The sequence below is a fragment of the Mirounga angustirostris genome, unplaced genomic scaffold (genome assembly GCF_029215605.1).
Source record: "Mirounga angustirostris isolate CCGP_5_RB_7025 unplaced genomic scaffold, mMirAng1.0.hap1 SCAF_7, whole genome shotgun sequence".
NCBI lineage: Eukaryota > Metazoa > Chordata > Mammalia > Carnivora > Phocidae > Mirounga > Mirounga angustirostris.
This window is the reverse complement of record NW_026991715.1, coordinates 143212837-143232649: the sequence shown is the minus strand read 5'-3', so window position 1 is coordinate 143232649 and position 19813 is coordinate 143212837. Positions and strand designations below refer to the sequence as shown.

Below are 19813 nucleotides of genomic sequence, written 5' to 3'. Positions count from 1 at the left end.
TTTTATTTCTTCTAATTTAATTAATAACCAATGTCGAAAAATATCAAAGAACACCCCAGAAAATGGGGAATTTAGTCATTTGGGGAACCCACTTTAGAAAAGTGCATGTGATCTCTAACAAAATACCACTAACACACACTATTCTCTAAAGCTGACGCAAGTTCCCTCGGCCTCAAGGGATCAGCTCATTCTTAGACACTGAACAGAAGCAATAAAATGTTGATTCCAAATTATTCATCAATTCATGAATTTACCAGGGTGCCACAGCAACAAAAACAGAACATAGCCCTTTTGAGTTGATGGAATCAAAAAGACTGCCATACACAGGGCCAATTAATCAGCTTGGCTCCCAGGATACCAGTGAACACAGCTTCTCCACCCGTCTGCCTCTAGTAACTCCCTAGAGTTGCCTTGTACTGCTCTCAACACTCCCAGTCTGATTCTTTGTGAGTCTTGCTAACGATTCGTGAGAAGAAACTGCATTATTTAAAAGCATATAAAAAATTAGGTAAGGGGCGCCTGGGTGGCTCAGTCGGCTGAGCATCCGACTGTTGATCACAGCTCAGGTCTTGATCTCACAGACGTGAGCTCAAGCCCCATGTTGGGCTCCATGCTGGGTATGGAGCCTACTTTAACAAAATAAAATTAGGTAAGTGTAGCATTAATGTGAGAACCTTATTCATCCTCAACATAGAACATAATAGAAGCTTATTTCATAAATAGCAAAGTCTAAATATTCATTAGCTAGTCGTGTAGAAGTATTTTTTAAAAGCCTTTGTGAATGTGAAGTATTTGGGGAAAATCACAGAAATACTTTTTTACTTGGAGCTTGCCGCTGTATCTGTAGTTACCAAATCTGGACCTATTGTGGTACTTCTAAAAACAAAAGCAAAAACAAAAACCAACTTCTGAATCTTACCCCCTCACCCCCAACCCAGAGATTCTAATTTGGAAGGATTGGGGTATGACCCCATCATTTGTATTTTAAAGAACTGTCATTGATGATTATTCTTGCAAAGCCAGTGCTCAGAACCCTTGCCCTGTATTCTCTTTAATGGATGGATAATTTGATTGAGAAATCTGAAATCTTTAGAAGCATATTTAGTGACATATCCAATTATATGTAAGTATCATTTTGCCATATAATCCCCTCTTTTTTCGTATCTTCACATTTTACCAAACCTAAACCCTTTTTCAACCCAGGTTTCTGTAAATTCTGAGAAGATATTATTAAAAGTTAGGATATATTCATAGAGAAAGAGAAGCACAAAAATTAATGACAATACAAAGTAAACACCTACTTAATTTAAATTATGATTTTAGGGGGCACCTGGGTGGCTCATTTGGTTAAGTGTCTGCCTTCGGCTCAGGTCATGATCTCAGGGTCCTGGGTTCAAGCCCTGCATCGGGCTCCCTGCTCCGCGGGAAGCCTGCTTCTCCCTCTGCCCGCTGTTCCCCCGCTTGTGTGCTCTCTTGTGCTTGCTATCTCTCTCTCACTCTCTCTCAAATAAATAAATCTTTTTTGAAAATTATGATTTTATAAGTTTTCAATCAAAATGATCTCCAAAAAATTATGTAAATAAAATAATAAATTTGACCAACAATGTCAAAAAAGATTTCACACCTGGCTTATCTAATAAGCATTTTGCCTTATAGCATTTATTTAGTAAAATATCTACGTATACAAGGCATTTAACTATAATCTGATTATAATCAATATATTCTAGAATGTATTGGTGATAAGAAAATAATATACCTTTTCATGAACTGGAGATATTATCTGAAATATTATTTCCAAGAACGAACATAAAACTAATGACTACTGAATCTCATAAAAATCCCTTATATGCAATTTTTCCCTTAGATGGAATTTTAATAAATTGTTTTCTTAAAGCTGAAATTCTAAGATGATTGCTCCCAAACTTTACATGACTGAGTACCTTTTTAAAATGTCATGAATTTCCAAAGTGATCAAATTAAATTTTACTTATTCACAGTTTGGCGGGATTATTGATTCAGTGAGGCCTGGCAACTACCCCACAACCCACAGTGGAAATCACAGGTCTAAAGAGATGAGAGGAGCCCTACAGACACCACGATGCTGAAGGAACCTGTAAGGGACAATCAGGGTTCCAACATCCCAGAGCAGGCAAGGAGTGGCCTTAAATAGTAGCGATCAAATGCAATGACACCAAAGGTCTGCAGAAAAATCAACAGTGCTCTACAGGAATGCTAAAGACTGGTTCCTCCTTCAGTGCACAAAAGAAAGACTCCACTCATACCTCGAGAATAGGACTCCAATCAAGGATAGAAGAACTCATGAAAACCATTCCATTTCTTGAGACAGTAGCAGGTGAAGCGTTTTCAATGTTATGGGGTTCAAAAATGATCTTGCAGTCTGGAGCCATGGGAATCCGATCGCCATTGGCAAGAGTTAGAGTTTTGTTATCATCCAAAACAGAATTCAGATTTTCAATCCAAATGGCATCTACTGGACCATCAAGAACTATCCAGATATGTTCACCTAAAATATTCCACCAAAGGTGGGGGGAAAAGCATACGTACACATATATACATAGACACATAACTACTATACTAGCAGAAGTACTGTAACTTGATGTGATTTTCATTAAACTTTGATAGAAATGATTATTTTTATCACATAGGACTTTTCCAGTTCTTTATATACCAGTTGTTTAAAGCACATAAAGTAAAAAGTCATTTTTCATTGAACAAATATTCATTGAGCACTTTCTATGTATCAGCACTGTTCTAGAGTCTGGGGATTTTGTGGTAAATAAGACAATTCCTGCTTTCACAGACCTTACACTCTAAAGGGTAGAGATGATAATCAATCAAACCATAAGCAAAGAAATATCCAAGATAAGAAAAATTAAGAAGAATAAGATGATGGGGCATTGCTTTGGATAAGGTAGTCAGTAATATAGTTCAGGAGAATGAAGAGATGTAAAGATCTAGAGGTAAAGTCTTCCAGGCAGTAGGAATAGCAAGTGCAAAGGTCTCAAAGTGAGTACAAGCATAGGGTGTCCCAGGAAGAGCAAGAAGTTGAACCTAGTAAATAAGAAGAGAAGGAGGAGAAGAATGTGAGTACAGTCAGAAGGACAGCCAGAAAGAACCACAGAATCAACTCTGGCTTGCACATCTTACATCTGAGATGTCCCACAGACATCCCACAGTGTTGCTGAGCTGGAGGTTCAAGGGAGAGGTCAGGGTTGAAGATTAACATGTAGAAGCCACCAGCTTAGAGATGGCATTTAAAACCATGGACTGGGTTTTTAAAATTTGTTTCTTCTAGATAGTAAAAGTAGAAACAGGAGGTCTGAGGACAGAGTCACTTTGATGGTCAGACTTCTAGTAGTGTCTCCTTTGCTGGCTCCTCCCTCTGGCAGACCCCCCATGAGGCAGAGGTAGAAGGAGAGCCAACAGGTAAAGTTTCCCTGAAGCCAAGTGATGGAAGAGTTCCGAGAAGGGGGGTGATCGACCGTGCCAAGATCCCATGACAGCCGGACTAGCCTGAGAACTGACAATTTATATCTGGCGAGCTGGAGGTCATGAGTGTCCTTAAAAGAGTAGTTTTGGAGGACCACTGGGGACAAAACCTGCTGGGAGTCACTTACGGAGATATCTGGAAGTAAAGAAAGTGACAAGCATCCACGGAATGGTCAACCACAATGCCATCATAAACTTAGGTATTCGGTTTAATAGTTCCTCTTAATCTCCTAATCTCTAGTTTCTCTTTACTGACACCATGACCAAGTTTGTAACTGTAGTTTTTATTTACTGTGTAACCCCTGTAATATATTCTATGTCCAGTCAACTGCTTTGAAAATCTTAATTATGCTCATTTGACTTGATTTTAAGTAAAATGATCTAAACACCAGAGTCCCTTAGAAAAAGCATGTTGCCTTCTTTAAGGAGGAAAAAAAACACCTCTCTGAGCTCCCATTCTTGGGAGCACTGGGCACCGGATCTGTTTACACAGGATTATTGAAACAAGGTCAGAAACAAAATTTGATTTATATCCAATAAAACAATAATTCCAAATATGAACACACTTTTGAAATCCCATGTTTTCATGTCTCTTTTGACAACTGATTTTTAGGTTGATGAGCTCCATTCCCTAACTGAGAACTGGGATGGCACCAGCTTTTAAACATTTATTGGTAGAAACTATTCCAAAGCAGAGACTCCTGAAGAAATAGCCCAAATATCTTGTCCTTCTCCTGGATCCTTCTTTCTCTCTGCAAATGCATTCACTGTGCCTTTCTCCTCCTTATTCAGGAGTGAGAAACATGATGAGAGGAGAGTTAATATCACCTCTTCCATCCAAGCTTATATTCCAGGAATACCGGGTTCAATTTCCAGACTCCGTAAGTAAGAGAATATTCAGAGTGAACCACTAGCCCTTAACAAGTTTGTTCACAGGACAACCAAACACCAGTGTATACCTAAACAGAATAATTTCTTAGTTCAATATAAACTTCATTTTTGACATATGTAATTTTCTTCCCAAAGAAGCCTATTTCCTCCTGTGATTTTATAGGAGAATCAGTTTTCCAAAAATAGGCTATACTTAAATAAAAGTAACATTTTTAAAAGATTCAGTGAAATAGTTATAGTAAAATCACTTTATTTAACACTATCAATTTTCTGTAACAGCTTTTTCTTTCTCTTTTATTCTAAGATATCACAGGGATACAGAAATATTTATTCAAAAGGAAAATAATTTCTTTGTAACAACTACAAAGAAGAAAGGTGGGACAGGGGGATTTTAAATACCCTAATCAATAATTTCAGTATTTCAACATGACAAATATACTGATTTAGGACTTCTTAATCTTGGCTAAGATATTATATGGAGAATATGTTCTACTAATTCTAAATAGGCACCAAGGATTTTATTTAGAAGGACATGTCAAGAATAATACTTCATCTTCTACCTTTCTTGGCCCTCAGTGTTTTCCTCCAAAGGGTTGAAAATATCCCATCAGTCCAGTCGTTTGTGGCCACGTCAAGCCGACCAAACATCTGTGGGGCCGTAATCGCTTTGGGATTCATCCTCAGTTCCCGGTGTGGCTTTCCACAATCTGTACCAAGTAAATTCAAATTTTAAATGACTCAGATGTAGAGTGAACCATCATTAGGTAACATTGAACTAATTTGCAATGTACCATCGGCAGGTGTTCAAAATATGAAAAACACAAAATTATACTGAGAATATATGTCTTACTGCATTCCAAGTTATCATAATTAACACTGTTATATTTTATGGACTAACATACTTTTGTTTTTATCCTTCTGTAAAAGGAAACATAAAGGGGGGGAAGATACCATGTTGGTATTGATGAACAAATTAACATAACCTGGAAGTTCTTTAAATTTCACAGCTCAAAAATCTTTTGATTTACGGTATACCAGATTAAGTCTGGTCTCTGAAATGTCACCCAGAAGATGCCTCATTCTCTCCATAACCAGCTTCAATTCACTGAGATGTGTTCTTGCTCATTTGGAAAAAGTAAGCTAAACTAATGCTGCAAGAATCAAGGACTTTTCTTTTGTAGCCAACCTCAAAAAAAAGGTCTTTGAATCCTTCAAACCCTAAAACTACTCTTAAAGGGGCCAGATTCTGTACATAAGCAGTTAATAAGCAGAAAGGTGAAGAATAAGGTTTAAAGTATAAAATCATAAAAATAGATGCTAAAATATTACATATTGTGTGAAAGATTGACAAACACAGGCAAGCATACATAACTACGCCCATCGAAAAACATGTTAAAACCCATCAAAACCAGGGCAGCTGCGTGGCTCAGTCAGTGAAGTGTTCAACTCTTGATTTCAGGTCAGGTCATGATCTCAGGGTCATGAGATCAAGTCCCACATCAGTTCAGTGGGGTTTCCCCGCTCAGTGGGGAGTATGCTTCTCTCCCTCGCCCTCTGCCCCTCCCTCGACCCCTGCCCCCTGCCCCCTGCCCAGCAAGCCTGTGCTCACTTTCTCGCGCTCTCTCTCTCTCCCTCTCTTAAATAAACAGATAAATCTTTAAAAAATATTAAAACTTATTTAGAAAATTAGACCATAGTTCTCCTTTTTTTATTTTTTAAAAGATTATTTACTATTTTTTAAAAGATTATTATTTATTTATTATTTATTAATTTGACTGAGAGAGAGAGAGAACATGCACAAGCAGGGGGTGAGGCAGAGGAAGAGGGAGAAGCAGGCTCCCCGCTGAGCAAGGAGCCAATGTGGGGCTCCATCCCAGGACCCTGGGATCATGACCTGAGCCCAAGGAAGATGCTTAACTGACTGAGCCACCCAGACACCCCTTTAGGTCTCCTTTTTTAATCACAAAAAAACTCAGGGTAATTATCTTCAATACTTTATGATCCTGAAGTTAAACTGAGTCACAATTCAGCTTTTTCAGAGCTGACGGGCAAAACTATTTTTTTACCTAACACACTTTACAAAAGGCCAGCCTACTCTCAAACAGTATGACAGTATCATAGCTAAAAACTGGACTTTGTCTGTTGCCCATATAAGAAAAACTGTCAAAAATTATTTCATTATGGTAGTAGGTAGAACTGCATTATTTTAATTTAAAATACCATAATATTTTTGTATAGAATTATTGAATCACTATGTTATACACCTGAAACTTAAATAACATCGTATGCCAACTATACTTCAATAATAAAATTTTTTAATTATGCCAAAAAAAAAAAAGAAAGAAATACCAAAACATTGTTATAAGAGCACTCCAAGAAAAAAATGCTTGACTTTCAAAATGTTGGTTAAACTAATTCCTCCTCTCCTCCTAGGCATTTCTTGACTGTCCTGATCACTCCACCTTCATGGACTCTGCCCTAGAGTAGGCATCCTTTCTTGCTGTTGCCTCCTTATGGACTCCAGACCACCCCTCCTGTCCATGGTCTATTCTCTACATGGCCGCCAGGTGGCCTTCCACCCACAGAAGGTTGACCATACCCCTCCCCAGCTCAAGGGCTTCCCATCACCTACAGAATAAAACCTAGGTATTCAGCATAACTTATAAAGCTCCTCATGCCATACCTAAATTCCCCCCTAAAAGCAAAGCCTCAAACAAAGATGTGGGTACTGGGAGTTTGGAGTCAGGGCAAAGAGACAGTGAGACAGAAAAGGAGAGAATCCCCAAAATGGGCTCATTTGTGAAGTGGCCCCAGAGGTAGTATCCCTCTAATGGACAAGAGGAGATGGGATACTTGCCTTCAACGCTTCGCCCCACTAGTTGAGGCTATGGCTGCCTCAGGGGCATTAATTCCCACCCTCTTTCAGGCTGAGCCAGGAGTTCCCTAGATTCTAGGAAAGTCATAATGCTGAAAAACTAGGAGACAGCACTGGCATCTGTGGGAGAAGCTGTCCAAAGGGGGAGGGCCAAAGGGATGAAGCGCTGGGGGCCAGTAGCACCTGCTACACCTCCTCCTCTCCCCTAATCCCACCCACACACAGAGCACATTTATCCATACCAAAGCAATTTCTGGGTATGCCATGCTCTCTCCAGTCCCTCCTACCTGCCCAGGCTCTTCATTCTGCTAAGAATGCCTTTTCTCCAACAGCTACTCAACCCCCAAACCTCAGCTGAAGCAGCACCTGCTCTGTAAGCCTTCCTATAATTCCTTAGAAAGGTCTCTGATCTCCTTTGCCTCTGCTCACAACATAATTGTCCAAACCTCCTCATAGCAATTCCGTGTTGACTAATAACTGTTACTCCACCAAACCGTAAGCTCCTTGAAGACACAGCCTTTTGTTTTCATGCCTGCCTTCCCATTTAAGCTACCGAACCTAGCAGGGCCTCAAACTACAGAATACTAGAGATATTTGATAAACAAATACATGATGAATAAGGACACAAATATATATGGGTCTAGTATAAGTTCAACCCAATTACCTTCTCAATCTTTGGGAGAATGAATATTTTCAGCAAGAAACAATGTGTTGCTTAAAATAACAAATATTTGCCCTATACATTAAAACCAAGAACAGGTTAATCAACAGCTAATGATTAATTCATCTTTGCAAAGAGCTTCTCCAAAACCAGTGATGCCATATGGGTTATATAATTTAGACATATTATACATAATGTATCACTATCGTTTAATATTTAGTACTCATTTTGTTCAAGTCATTTTACCAGGTGCATTTGTAGTTTATTGTTCACAGAAGGCAGCTACATAATAATAACAAAAGTATTATTAAGCATGATTTGAGAGAACAGATCATTTTAAAGCTCTATAAAAATCCCCAAACACAAACTTAACAGCACGTGAAAAGCACATGATAAGTCTTTTGCAGGTGTGAGCTCTCAGTTTTGGCAAGGTAAGTGATAGCTGAGAGCACAGTTCTTTCTTAGTGTGGAGACTCCCTGGTGGACTTAATGTACAGAATTTACTGGGCCCCATCGCTGCGGATATAGGTATCCAGCTAAATCCAACATGTGCAGGACCCTAGAGCAATACAGAGCAATCTCCACAACCACCAACTCAAGATCAGTGCACTGGGTCTGCATGAGCTGACTGGAAAACCAACTAGGCACCTTCTCCCTATGGGACCATGTATTTGAATTCCAATAGGTAGAGTTCTGTGAAATTTTGGGACTCAAATCTGCCATGGCCAAGAGCTGCCTACACAGTACCTTCAGTATGACAGACATCAATGTCCAATCAGGAAATATAAGAATAATCACAAATGTGACAATGCCTATTATCTTTAGATGACCTCGGGCTAGGTAGGGACTTAGCTGTAAGGCTTAGGGAGATCTGGAAATTAAATGCAGTTATTTAACTTCACCAGAAAAACATCTGATTCTAGGTGGGAAATTAGTTTGTGATTAGGATGATTTTAGGAACTGAAATTGAAATATTTTTTTCTGTACTGGGAGGTTATATTAAGTCATTATTGGGTAGTGGCATGTTATAATGGAAAAAGTCTGGGCTTTTCATTAGTGGACCCTGACATTCTGAATCCTATCTATAATTTGAGAATCCTATAATTCTGAATCCTATCACTTACCATCTTTGCAACCTGTAGCATTTCTGAATTTGAGCCTTGAATTTTTGTACAAAATGGGGATGGTAATAGCCACAACTCAAGATCATTGTGAAAATTTAATGACATAAGTAAAACATATAACACAATATACAAAGTCACTGTTCAGGAATTTTTTTCATTCAGCATTATTCCCAGAAGCCAAGATATGGAAACAATTTAAATGTTCATTAATAGATGAATGGATTAAGAAAATGTGGTGTGTGTGTGTATACATATAAATATATATATTTTACATGTATATATATTTATTATTCAGCCATGAGCAAGAAGGACATCCTGCCATTTACAATGACATGGATGGACCTTGAGAACATCATGCTAAATGAATTAAGTCTGACAGGGAAAGACAAATACTGTGTGGTATCACTTATATATGGAATCTAAAAAAATCAAACTCTGAGAAACAGATTGTAGAATGGTGGTTACTAGGGGTTGAGGTGTAGGGAAATGGGGAGATATTGGGCAAAGGGTACAAACTTCTAGCTAAAGGATTAATGAGTTTGGGGATCGAATGTACATTATAGCATACTATATATAAATATATATATATATATATATATAGTAGAGTGATTATAGCTAATTATACTGTATCATAAACTTGAATGTTGCTAGAAGAGTAGATCTTAAATGTTCTCACCACAAAAAAAGAAATGGTACCTATGTGACAAGATGGGGGTCAAAGTTCATGGTGTTAATTATTTTGCAACATACAAATGTTGCACATCAATACACTGTACACATTAAACACAATGTCATATGTCAATTATATCTCAATAAAGCTGAAAAATTTTTTCCCTTCTAGTTCATTATTATAATACATTATCGCTGAAATGAACCCAATAATCAGTAAAGCAGCATTCCTTCCTATACAAATATATTAATGTATCTAACTTTCATGTCCCTCTTGGAGTATTCAAATGGGTCACAGCTACTTAAATGTGTTGCCCAGAGCAACACAGCTTGGGCACCCCCTTACCTGCCATGGCTCTCATCAAGGTGTGGATGCAGGTGGTTTTCCCTGCTCCACTGGGCCCCAGGGTCATCATCCCATGCCGCACTCTCTGTGTCTCAAACAGCTGGATGACTTTGAGTTTCCAAGGAGGATGGTTGATTAAACCAGATTCTTCAACCTGAAAGCATAAAAGCCCCACATTGGGCCACATCAACAGCAATCAGAACTTACCGTTGTGCTCAAAATAAGCACAGACATTGAGCAGGGAGTAGAGGAATGGGAGTTATTGTTTAATGGGCGTGGAGTTTCAGTTTGGAAAGGCGAAAAAAGTTCTGAAGATGGATGGTGATGATGTTTTGCAAAATAATGTGAATGTACTTAATATCATGGAACAGTACACTTAAAAATGGTTAAATGGTAAATTTTATGTTACGGATTTTACCAAAATAAAAAATATATTGCTGGGGTGCCTGGCAAGCTCAGTCAGTGCAACTCTTGATCTCAGGCTTGTCAGTTCAAGGCCCACGTGTGGCATGGAGTTTACTTAAAATAGAAAATTTTTAAATATATATATTGCATAAAAAAATATATACATACAAAGACAAAAAGCAGGTTGACTATTCAAAATGTTATCCCAAGCCAATAAGAAACATCTGCATCTGCCTTTGGGAATTGAATACATTTATATTAATACATCCTTGAATATATGTCATAGGAACAACTTAAGAATAAAGACTCAAATATCAAAAGGCATTTTAAATCTTTAATTTAAAATGTGATATTTAGTAACTGGAAAACTTTGTAGCACACCAAGTTGACAGAAATTCCATAGAAAACTCAAACTGTCTATAAATCTACTGGGTAGTTTTAATCTGTCGAACACATGCATGAAAGTTATCCTGCCAAACACTATTCTAAGTTCAATATTCATAACAACACTATAAGATTAGCCCTATTGATATCTTTCTTTTACAGAAAAGGAAACTGAGGCACAGAGAACCAAGCAATTTCCCCAAGATTATTTTTTTTTTAAGATTTTATTTATTTATTTGACAGAGAGAGAGACAGCAAGAGCAGGAACACAAGCAGGGGGAGTGGGAGAGGGAGAAGCAGGCTTCCCGCCGAACAGGGAGCCCGATGTGGGACTCGATCCCAGGACCCTGGGATCATGACCTGAGCCGAAGGCAGACGGTGGCTTAACGACTGAGCCACCCAGGCGCCCTCCCCAAGATTATTACTTATAAAGTTACAGAGTGGGGATGTGAGCCCAGGAAACTCAGCTCCATGGTCTGTGCTCTTAACTATCATGCTATGCTTAAACACACTATAAATGATGCTTTTACTTTTACTTAAATAATTGTTGGATAATAATCATGTATCATTTTATGCTATATATCTATGCTCTTCAGATTTTTCATATGCTACAAATTATGCTGTTAGTCACCCTATAAATGACTTTATACTAAGTTTTTTAGACAATGCTACAATTAATTCAGCCATATGATGAAGAAACCATTTGCAAAATGAATTATCACTCTTACCTGATCAGGAGATTAAGATTTTTTTTAAGATTTTATTTCTTTATTTTAGGGGGTGGCAGAGGGAGAAGGAAAGAAAGAATCTCAAGCAGACTCCTCCTGAGCACAGGCCCAGCAGGGCTCCATTTCAGGACCCTGAGATCACGACCTAAGCCAAAGTCAAGAGTCAGACGCTTAACCAACTGAGCCACCCATGTGCTCTGGAGATTAAGAATTTTATATACTGATTTTTAAAAGGAAAAGATCCATTAAATACTACCACATTTGATTTTTGTTAACAAATATCTTCGAAGAATTAAAATGTATTTTATAAATATGAGCTTATCGCCACTTCTATAAAATTTTTTTCCAAACTCTTCCTTGTAGGAAAAGAAACTGAGGCACAAGATTTACATGGTTCATTTTCATTCCTAGGAAAACTATAAAAAAGTAAAGCTCTACCAAGTGTCATGGGAAATCCAGACACCTAATAATACACATAATGTGGTAGATCCCCCAGAGGCCCAGGAAGAAATCACAAGTGATCCTGGGCCTGGGGGAAAATAATGACAAGTGAGGAGCCTCATGAGATCATTGTGAATGACACTCGGGGGCAGGAATCCAGAGATCAAAGCAACGTGGAAACACCAGGATCACAGTCAAAGCCAAGCCAAGAAAGGCAAGGCAGCCAGCTGAGCCCCACTCATCGCATTCACTTATTATATTTCATTTCAGAATCTGGTGTGGAATGGTTTCCATCAATAATGGGACCCCGAGCACATGGCCAACTAGACATGTGGCTGCAGGATGGTAGGAGACTCCCCCGGCTCGAGGAGCTCGAGATGTTCAACAGCCTCTCCTAAAACACGGGCCACAGCCCTGGGTGCTGTCCCTGGAACCACAGATTTGGAATACATCAGCGCCACTTGACTCCCATGAAATTCCGATGAGAGAGACACAGTACTGGATGCCCTGAGAAAAATATTACCTGTCTACTGATCGCCATTTCCAGTTCAGGGTAACCTGCCTTGTCCAGAAGAATATTTGGGAAGAGATCTTCAATCAAACTCAAAAATAAGGGTTCATCCTCATCAATCTAAAAGAGAAAAGAAAGGGAAACCAGACCGACTACTTTGGCATGATCATAGCAATGTACGGATAAACTGAAAATGCTGACATACCAAATTATTTTATCATAACTGTTAATAAATAAAATACCACCTTCACCGAAGTTGAGGAATATTTTCCTCATGTTACCCATAAGTTAAAAATTATTTTTAGAAAAGGGGGAGAGGAATGGGAAGAAGAAGAGGAAAATGGAAGGAAGCAGATGAAAGGAAAAATACTGCCTACAGAACAACCTCCCCATAAAATAACCAGTTTGGGGAGTTATGACATAACCTAGAATTTCTAATTTAAATTTAAGAAAATAATAATTTAAATAAGAGATAGTAACAAATTCATGAATTGGAATTTGCCTCACATTTTTATTTTAAAATAAAAATATATCATTCTGTCACCCTGTACATAGATTCGCTGATAATGAACAATTGATTTTCAGTCTCTACTGTGAAATGAAAGAGTGTGAAATTATTACACACTTGTTAAATTTACATATAATTTCCTGCTGGGCTCTACAGACTTTAAAGAAGGTGAGATTTTAGCTCTAAAACCCAAAAGTATTTCAAGGTATTTGGAAACTTAACGTGGATTTTTAAAAATCCATTTCAATTCTATGGAAATAGGCATATGTTAGACTAGATATGAGTTACCGCAAAAAATAATTCCCAAAAAAGTTTAATTTAAAGTTATGCTTTCCAGCGCTTTTAGCTGATAATTAGGCATTTTTAAATGAGTATTTTAAATAAATATTTCTAAATCTCATTTGTGCTTAGTTCACTGCTATTTAAGAGGGTGGAACATTTCCATCTGTGAATCTTACCAGTTTAGAAAGATTCATGTCTCGGAGAACGCGCATGACGATCGTTGATTCCGTATCCAAAGGGTTGGCTCTTTTTGCCGCCCCCAAGGTTCGCAGAACTGACAGAATGTTCCGCAGACCAAAATCATAATGTACCTGAAGCATGTGAAGTACACAGGGCTTATTTTCAATATTAACTTATGCATGAAAACTACAAATTTGACAAAAGTCATTTGACAAAAATAATGAACAAACACTAATTTTTCCTTTAGAAAAAATTGTACAGCTAGCGAAGCAATAAATTTTTACCAATATACTTTTGGAGCAAATAGAAAAGATCCCAAAGAGTTCTCTCATATATGATCATTAATTTAAGCTCTTAGATCAGAACTAATAAATATATCTTGACGGGGAGAAAGGAATAAACTTCCTTTTGGAGTATACGCATCCCCCTGAGCCTCTTCTTAATCAGACATCCATAGAAAAATTTCCTCATATCTCTAAAGCTAAAATTCTGAACCAGGAGTATATATATATATTTATATACTGATAGGAAAAAGACAAAGGTATTAAGGAAGAAGAAAAGTAGCTATATTCTAGGATTACATAAGAATAAAGACAAATCAGAAAGCCAAGCCCCAGCTTTGTTATTCCCTTGAAATATATTTATAAAAGCTCGAGCATGCCAAATTTCATCACAGTGAATAATTAAAAACTAATTATCCAACCACTATAAATTTTTTAAAGATTTTATTTATTTATTTATTTATTTATTTATTTATTTATTTATTTATTTATTTATTTATTTAGAGAAAGAGCTTGTGTGAGCAGGGAGAGGGGCAGAGGGAGAGGAAGAGAGAGAATCTCCAGCTGACTCCTCACTGAGCACAGAGCCTGATGTGGGGCTCGATCCCATGACCCTGAGATCATAACCTGAGCTGAAATCAAGAGTCGGACCCTCAACCGAGTCACCCTGGTGCCCCAAATTATCCAACCACTATAGAAAACAGTGTGGCAGTTGCTCAAAAAATTGAAAATGGAACTACCATATGATCCAGAAATCCCACTTCTGGGTATATATCTAAATAACTGAAAGCAGGATCTCAAAGATATTTGCACACCCATGTTCACAGAAACAGCATTCACAGTAGCCAAGGAGTGGAAATAACTCAAATGCCAGTGGACAGATGAATGTAAGAAAAGAATGTGGCATATCCATACAGTGGAATGTTCAGTCATAAAAAGAAACCAAATCCTGTCACCTCCTACACCATGGATGAACCTTGAGGCTCATGCTAAGCAAAATAAGCCAGTCAAAAAAGACAAATGCTGTATGACCCCCCTTACATGAGGTATCTAAAGTAGTAAAATGCATAGAAACAAGAAGTGAATGTTGGTTACGGGGCCAAGGGGAAGAGTAAGAGAGGAATTGCTGCTTAATGGGTATAGAGTTTTAGTTTTGCAAGAGGAAAAAGTTATGGAGATCTGTTTCATAGCACTGTGAATATACTTAACACTACTTAATTGTACACTTCAAGATGGTTAAGGTGGTAGGTTTAATGTAATATATGTTTTACCACATGAAAAAAAAAAAACAATTATCTGCTAAGGTAACTGGAGTAGTATGCATCACTTCATACTCATCATTTGGAGGATGGAGCCCAGAAAAATATTCAGATCGAGTTCCTGCCTTTAAAGGAATTTAAATCCTAATAGAGGTAACATGATAAAAATGTGAGCAAACTCACCAAAAAGTAACAATGACTTGAAAGTGCTGGTGTGTGGAATTAATTAAGGAAAACTTCTTGGAACTGGACCCAGTTAAATCTGTGGGCATAAAGTAAGATTCACAGAATGTTCACCCAGAGACCAGCATGGGGCCAACTGTTTTGGGCGTATTGACTGATTTCATCGGACAATAACCCTGTGAGCAGGGCTGTGGGCATGAAGGAAATAGAAATGAAATAGTAGAGAAGAAGACAGGAGTCAGTGATGTGGAAGTTTTCTACATGCAAGAAACAGCATGGGAAAATACTTCTTTGACAGAGGAAAAAGAATGGGTGAGTAAAGGCTGCAATAAGCAGAAGAAACCAAGAATGTTTTTAGTGAGAATGTAATTTAATTGAGGCTGGGGATATAAAAAATAATCTAGAGTCAAAGAATTGGGAATGGAAAGGAGAGTGAAGAGAGGGATCAAAGTCATATATGTTAGGAGTTTTTATTCGTGTTATAGTTTTATGCTTATTTTAGTGTATTATTATTTAGCATATGCCTGTGGTAATTATTATTTATATGTCCTAACAATCTGTGGCATGATCCCCACCTCCTGGTAGGATCTTTTCCCCTTATATGATCTTCTCCCCTTGAGTGTCGTAGGACCTGTGATTTGCTTTAACCAATACAATACAGCAAAGGTGACAGGTCATATGTGATTGTGTGCATGTGATTCTGTGGTCACATTACTTAAGATTTGAGTGGGCCACAGGATGCCCAGGTAGCTAATCAAACATTATTTGTGAATGTGTCTGTAAATGAGTTTCTAGAAGACGTTAGCATTTGAACTGGTGGACTGAGTAAAGAAGATGGCCCTCCCCAGCATGGGTGGGCACCATTCAACCAATGAAGACCTGAATAGAACAAAAAGGCAGAGGAAGGTTGGATTCACTCACTCTGCCCTACTGCTGGGCTGGGATATCGACCTTCTCCTGTCCTCAATGCTCCTGGTTGTCTGGCCTTCAGACTTGGACTAGAATCTACACCATCATTCCTTCAAACTACACCCCCATCTTTCCTGGTTTCCAGCTTACAGACAACAGATCATCAGACTCCTCTACCTACATAAGTGTGTGAGCCAATACCTTATAATAAATTTCTTTATAGGTATATATGTATATATCCTATTGGTTCTGCTTCTCTGGAGAGTCCTAATACAAAACTGTCGCAGTCATCCTGCTGGAACCTCTTTCCCTCGCGGACACTGAGAAGGCAAGCGGCCATGAGGCAGAGAGCAGCACTCAGCCCGCGGGAACTGATGGTGCAGCCTTCTCCAGCTGACAGCCAGCAAGAAACTGAACCCCTCAGTCTTCCAACCTCAAGCACAGGATTCTGCCAACAACCGGAGTGAGCGTACAAGTAAATCCTCCCCCAGCCAAGTACAGGGTCAAGACTTGACTGAAGCCTGTTACACTCTAAGCCGAGGACCCAGCCAAGATGTACCAACACTCCTGACCCACAGACACCATGAAATAATAAACTGTGTATTGTTTTAAGCTGGTATATTTGTGGGACCATGGTCACCCAGCAACAGATAACTCATACAAAAGTAATATAGGATTAATTTCATGCCTCTTAACTGCAAAACTGCAAGATGTCAGAACCTGCTACTCTAAACAGTGCAGGAAACAAGCAAAAAAGTTATGATAAAAGTTACAGTAGATGAGGGGCACCTGCATGGCTCAGTCGGTTAAACGTCTGCCTTCAGCTCAGGTCATGATCCCAGGGTCCTGGGATGGAGCCCCCTGTCGAGCCTGCTTCTCCCTCTGCTTCTCCCTCACCCCTGCTCATGCACTCTCTCTCTCAAATAAACAAAATCTTAAAAAAAAAAAAAAAGTTACAGTAGATGAATCACTGAACTCTACCTCTGAAACTAATAATATACTATTTGTTAATTAATTGAATTTAAATTATAAAAATAAAAAATTAATTTTTTAAGAAGTTACAATAGATAAAACAGACTATTATTAGCAAGGTGTGGCCCACTACATTAGGGAGCTTGGAAGTGAGAAGAGCAATGATTGAGAGGTTCCTGAAAACCATGAGGACATACAACACATATTATGATTAATGTACAGGTGGGATAAAGAGCAAATATTCATATTATAATTCTTTGGCTCTTAAATCAGTTATGAAAGTACTTATTTCATTTCTTATGCTGCAAATATTAATTCATTTAAATGCACTTAAGAAAAATACGCATATACAATTAATTTTGTAATGGTATGACTTTCTACTTTGTATCAATAAGGTAACCTGCCAACAGCCCAGTCAACAATTTTTCAAAATGAGCAAATTTCACGGAAGAGAAGAACTAAGAAGGCCCAAGTTCCGAGAGCCTTCCAGAACCTCACACCTGCTTAGAAAGTTGCTCCTCGCACAGCTTGTAGAGTGTGAAAAACTTCCTGGCCAAAACAATGTTGTCAACAAAGCCACAACTAGCCAGCTTCACCCTTATGATAATCTGCCGGTCGGGCACCATCATGGCCACAGAGCGGAAGTTAATCTTCAAGTTCTCAGGGAGCTCCTGCCGCCCAGCATAGCCAGGGTTCTATACGGGAAATAAACACACAGATGAATGACACAGTCATGGGGCAACACACACCCGTCAGCACGACAGCAACAGATTCATCATGCACACGCAACAAATCTGGACTGACAACCGGAGAACTCATTTTCATATCCTACTCTCCCTTTAACCGGAGAGACAACATCACAAGTTATTAAGATGAGTTTTGTTTAACACCACTGGCTTTCACACAGGAGTTAAAATTACCATCCCAATTTCCATTCATGAAAACAAAGACCTGGGCAAGGCATGAAAGCTGTGATAAGAAGGCTGACATTTGGGAGCCTGGGTGGCTCAGTCAGTTAAGCGACTGCCTTCAGCTCAGGTCATGATCCCGGCGTCCTGGGATCGAGCCCCACATTGGGCTCCCTGCTCAGCGGGGAGTCTGCTTCTCCCTCTGACTCTACCCCCTCTTGTGCTCTCTCTCAAATAAATAAAATCTTTAAAAAAAAAAAAAAAAAAAAAGAAGGCTGACATTCAGTAGCTCTTCCTGTGGTTCCTTACCATGGTCAGGAAAAGTCCAAATTCAGGGTTCATAGTCACATTATCTCCATCGGTAAAAATAAAAGACTTTTTCCGCTCCTTTTTACATGTCAGAATAATGGAAATTTGCTGGGCTGCCACTGACAGAACTGGTAAATCGATACGGTTAAATTCATCAAAACAACCCCAGGATCCAGACTGTGCCAGTCCTTCGAAGGGAAATTAAATAGAAAATCCAATTAATATATAATTTCGAAAAGCCGAGGAAAAGGGCATTTTGCAGCTGCCAAGACAAGCCAGAGATGAGTCTGTTCAAAAATAAACTTGAACAAATAGACTATGCACAGAGTGCCCCCAAAATAATTCACCATGTGGTACTTTATCTGGAAACAGCCAACCTGCAGGGATGAAGCAACATTAGGAAGGCAAGTGATGTTGACATTTGATCCACACAACACCAGTGAGATTCATAGTTTCCAAAAAGTTGCACAAAGCTGAAAAATGACACTACAATGTAGCCAATGGTTGAAAAATAAATCTTAACAAGATATTCCACCTTAGCTTAAATTTTTCATCAAGTAAAAACTGTAACCCTCACCTTTAAAAATCCGCCCAAGGCCTCGGAAATCCATCTGGTCAGAACAATTGAAAACCACAACATATTTTCCAAGACAACGTCCCATATCTTTAGTGGTTTCTGTTTTCCCTGTTCCTGCAGGTCCGGCGGGAGCTCCTCCCATGCTCATTCCCAGAGCTTGAGCCAATGTGATGTAACACCTTGAGGAATAGAGACATCACTAGAACCATACCACCAGCACCTAGAAGATGCTTCTGAGACATCACAGTAAAATGAAACTTGCATGAGATTTAAAAAGGGAAAACTCAAGCCACCGTCCCTACATAACATTTCCCAAACTGCATCCTAACATGTGCTTTCCTTATGGATATTAACATGTGTAAAAATGGAGGGGATGGTCTACAGCCAAATAAGTTTGAAAATTCTTAAAAAGCTTCAATGGGCTTTCTCATGATAACGTATAGTGAGATTCTCCAAGTATGAAAAATAGTACACAGCATTTCCAAAACTTACTTGGCAACTTTTTCACAAAAACCTACCAACATTTTGAAGAATAGTATTCTATGGAACAGATTGGAAACCATTAGATTAGTTGCCTTTTTGGTGGTGCAGTCAGTTAAGCATTCAGCTCTTGGTTTTGGCTCAGGTTGTGATCCTAAGGTCGTAAGATCAAGCCCTGTGCAGGGCTCCACATTCATCGTAGAGTCTGCTTGGGATTCTCTCTTGCCCTCTCCCTCTCCCTGCCTCAAATAATCTTTTTTAAAAAAAAAAGATTAATCCCCTTTTGAATCTAATGAAGAATTTGATGTACTTGGGGACATGAGATTTAAGATTTGAATCACACATTGCTAAATAATCACACCTTCGATCTATTTCTGGGAGCAGCTACTGTACCTGCACCTACTTTCTACTGTCTCTTAC

At 38.6% G+C, this 19813-nt stretch overlaps 1 protein-coding gene across 3 annotated transcripts in view; it reads right to left on the bottom strand.

The window, feature by feature from the left end:
• Positions 1-19813, bottom strand: part of DNAH5 (dynein axonemal heavy chain 5) — a 273454-nt gene that overhangs the window by 115611 nt on the left and 138030 nt on the right. For all 3 annotated transcript variants that reach the window (XM_064596856.1, XM_064596857.1, XM_064596858.1), the window contains exons 36-43: positions 18914-19092; positions 18337-18524; positions 17620-17814; positions 13512-13646; positions 12558-12665; positions 10077-10230; positions 4962-5108; positions 2283-2524 (exon numbers count right to left, since the gene is read on the bottom strand). In XM_064596856.1, the coding sequence (XP_064452926.1) occupies positions 2283-2524; positions 4962-5108; positions 10077-10230; positions 12558-12665; positions 13512-13646; positions 17620-17814; positions 18337-18524; positions 18914-19092 (1348 nt within the window). The remainder of the gene's footprint in view (positions 1-2282; positions 2525-4961; positions 5109-10076; positions 10231-12557; positions 12666-13511; positions 13647-17619; positions 17815-18336; positions 18525-18913; positions 19093-19813) is intronic.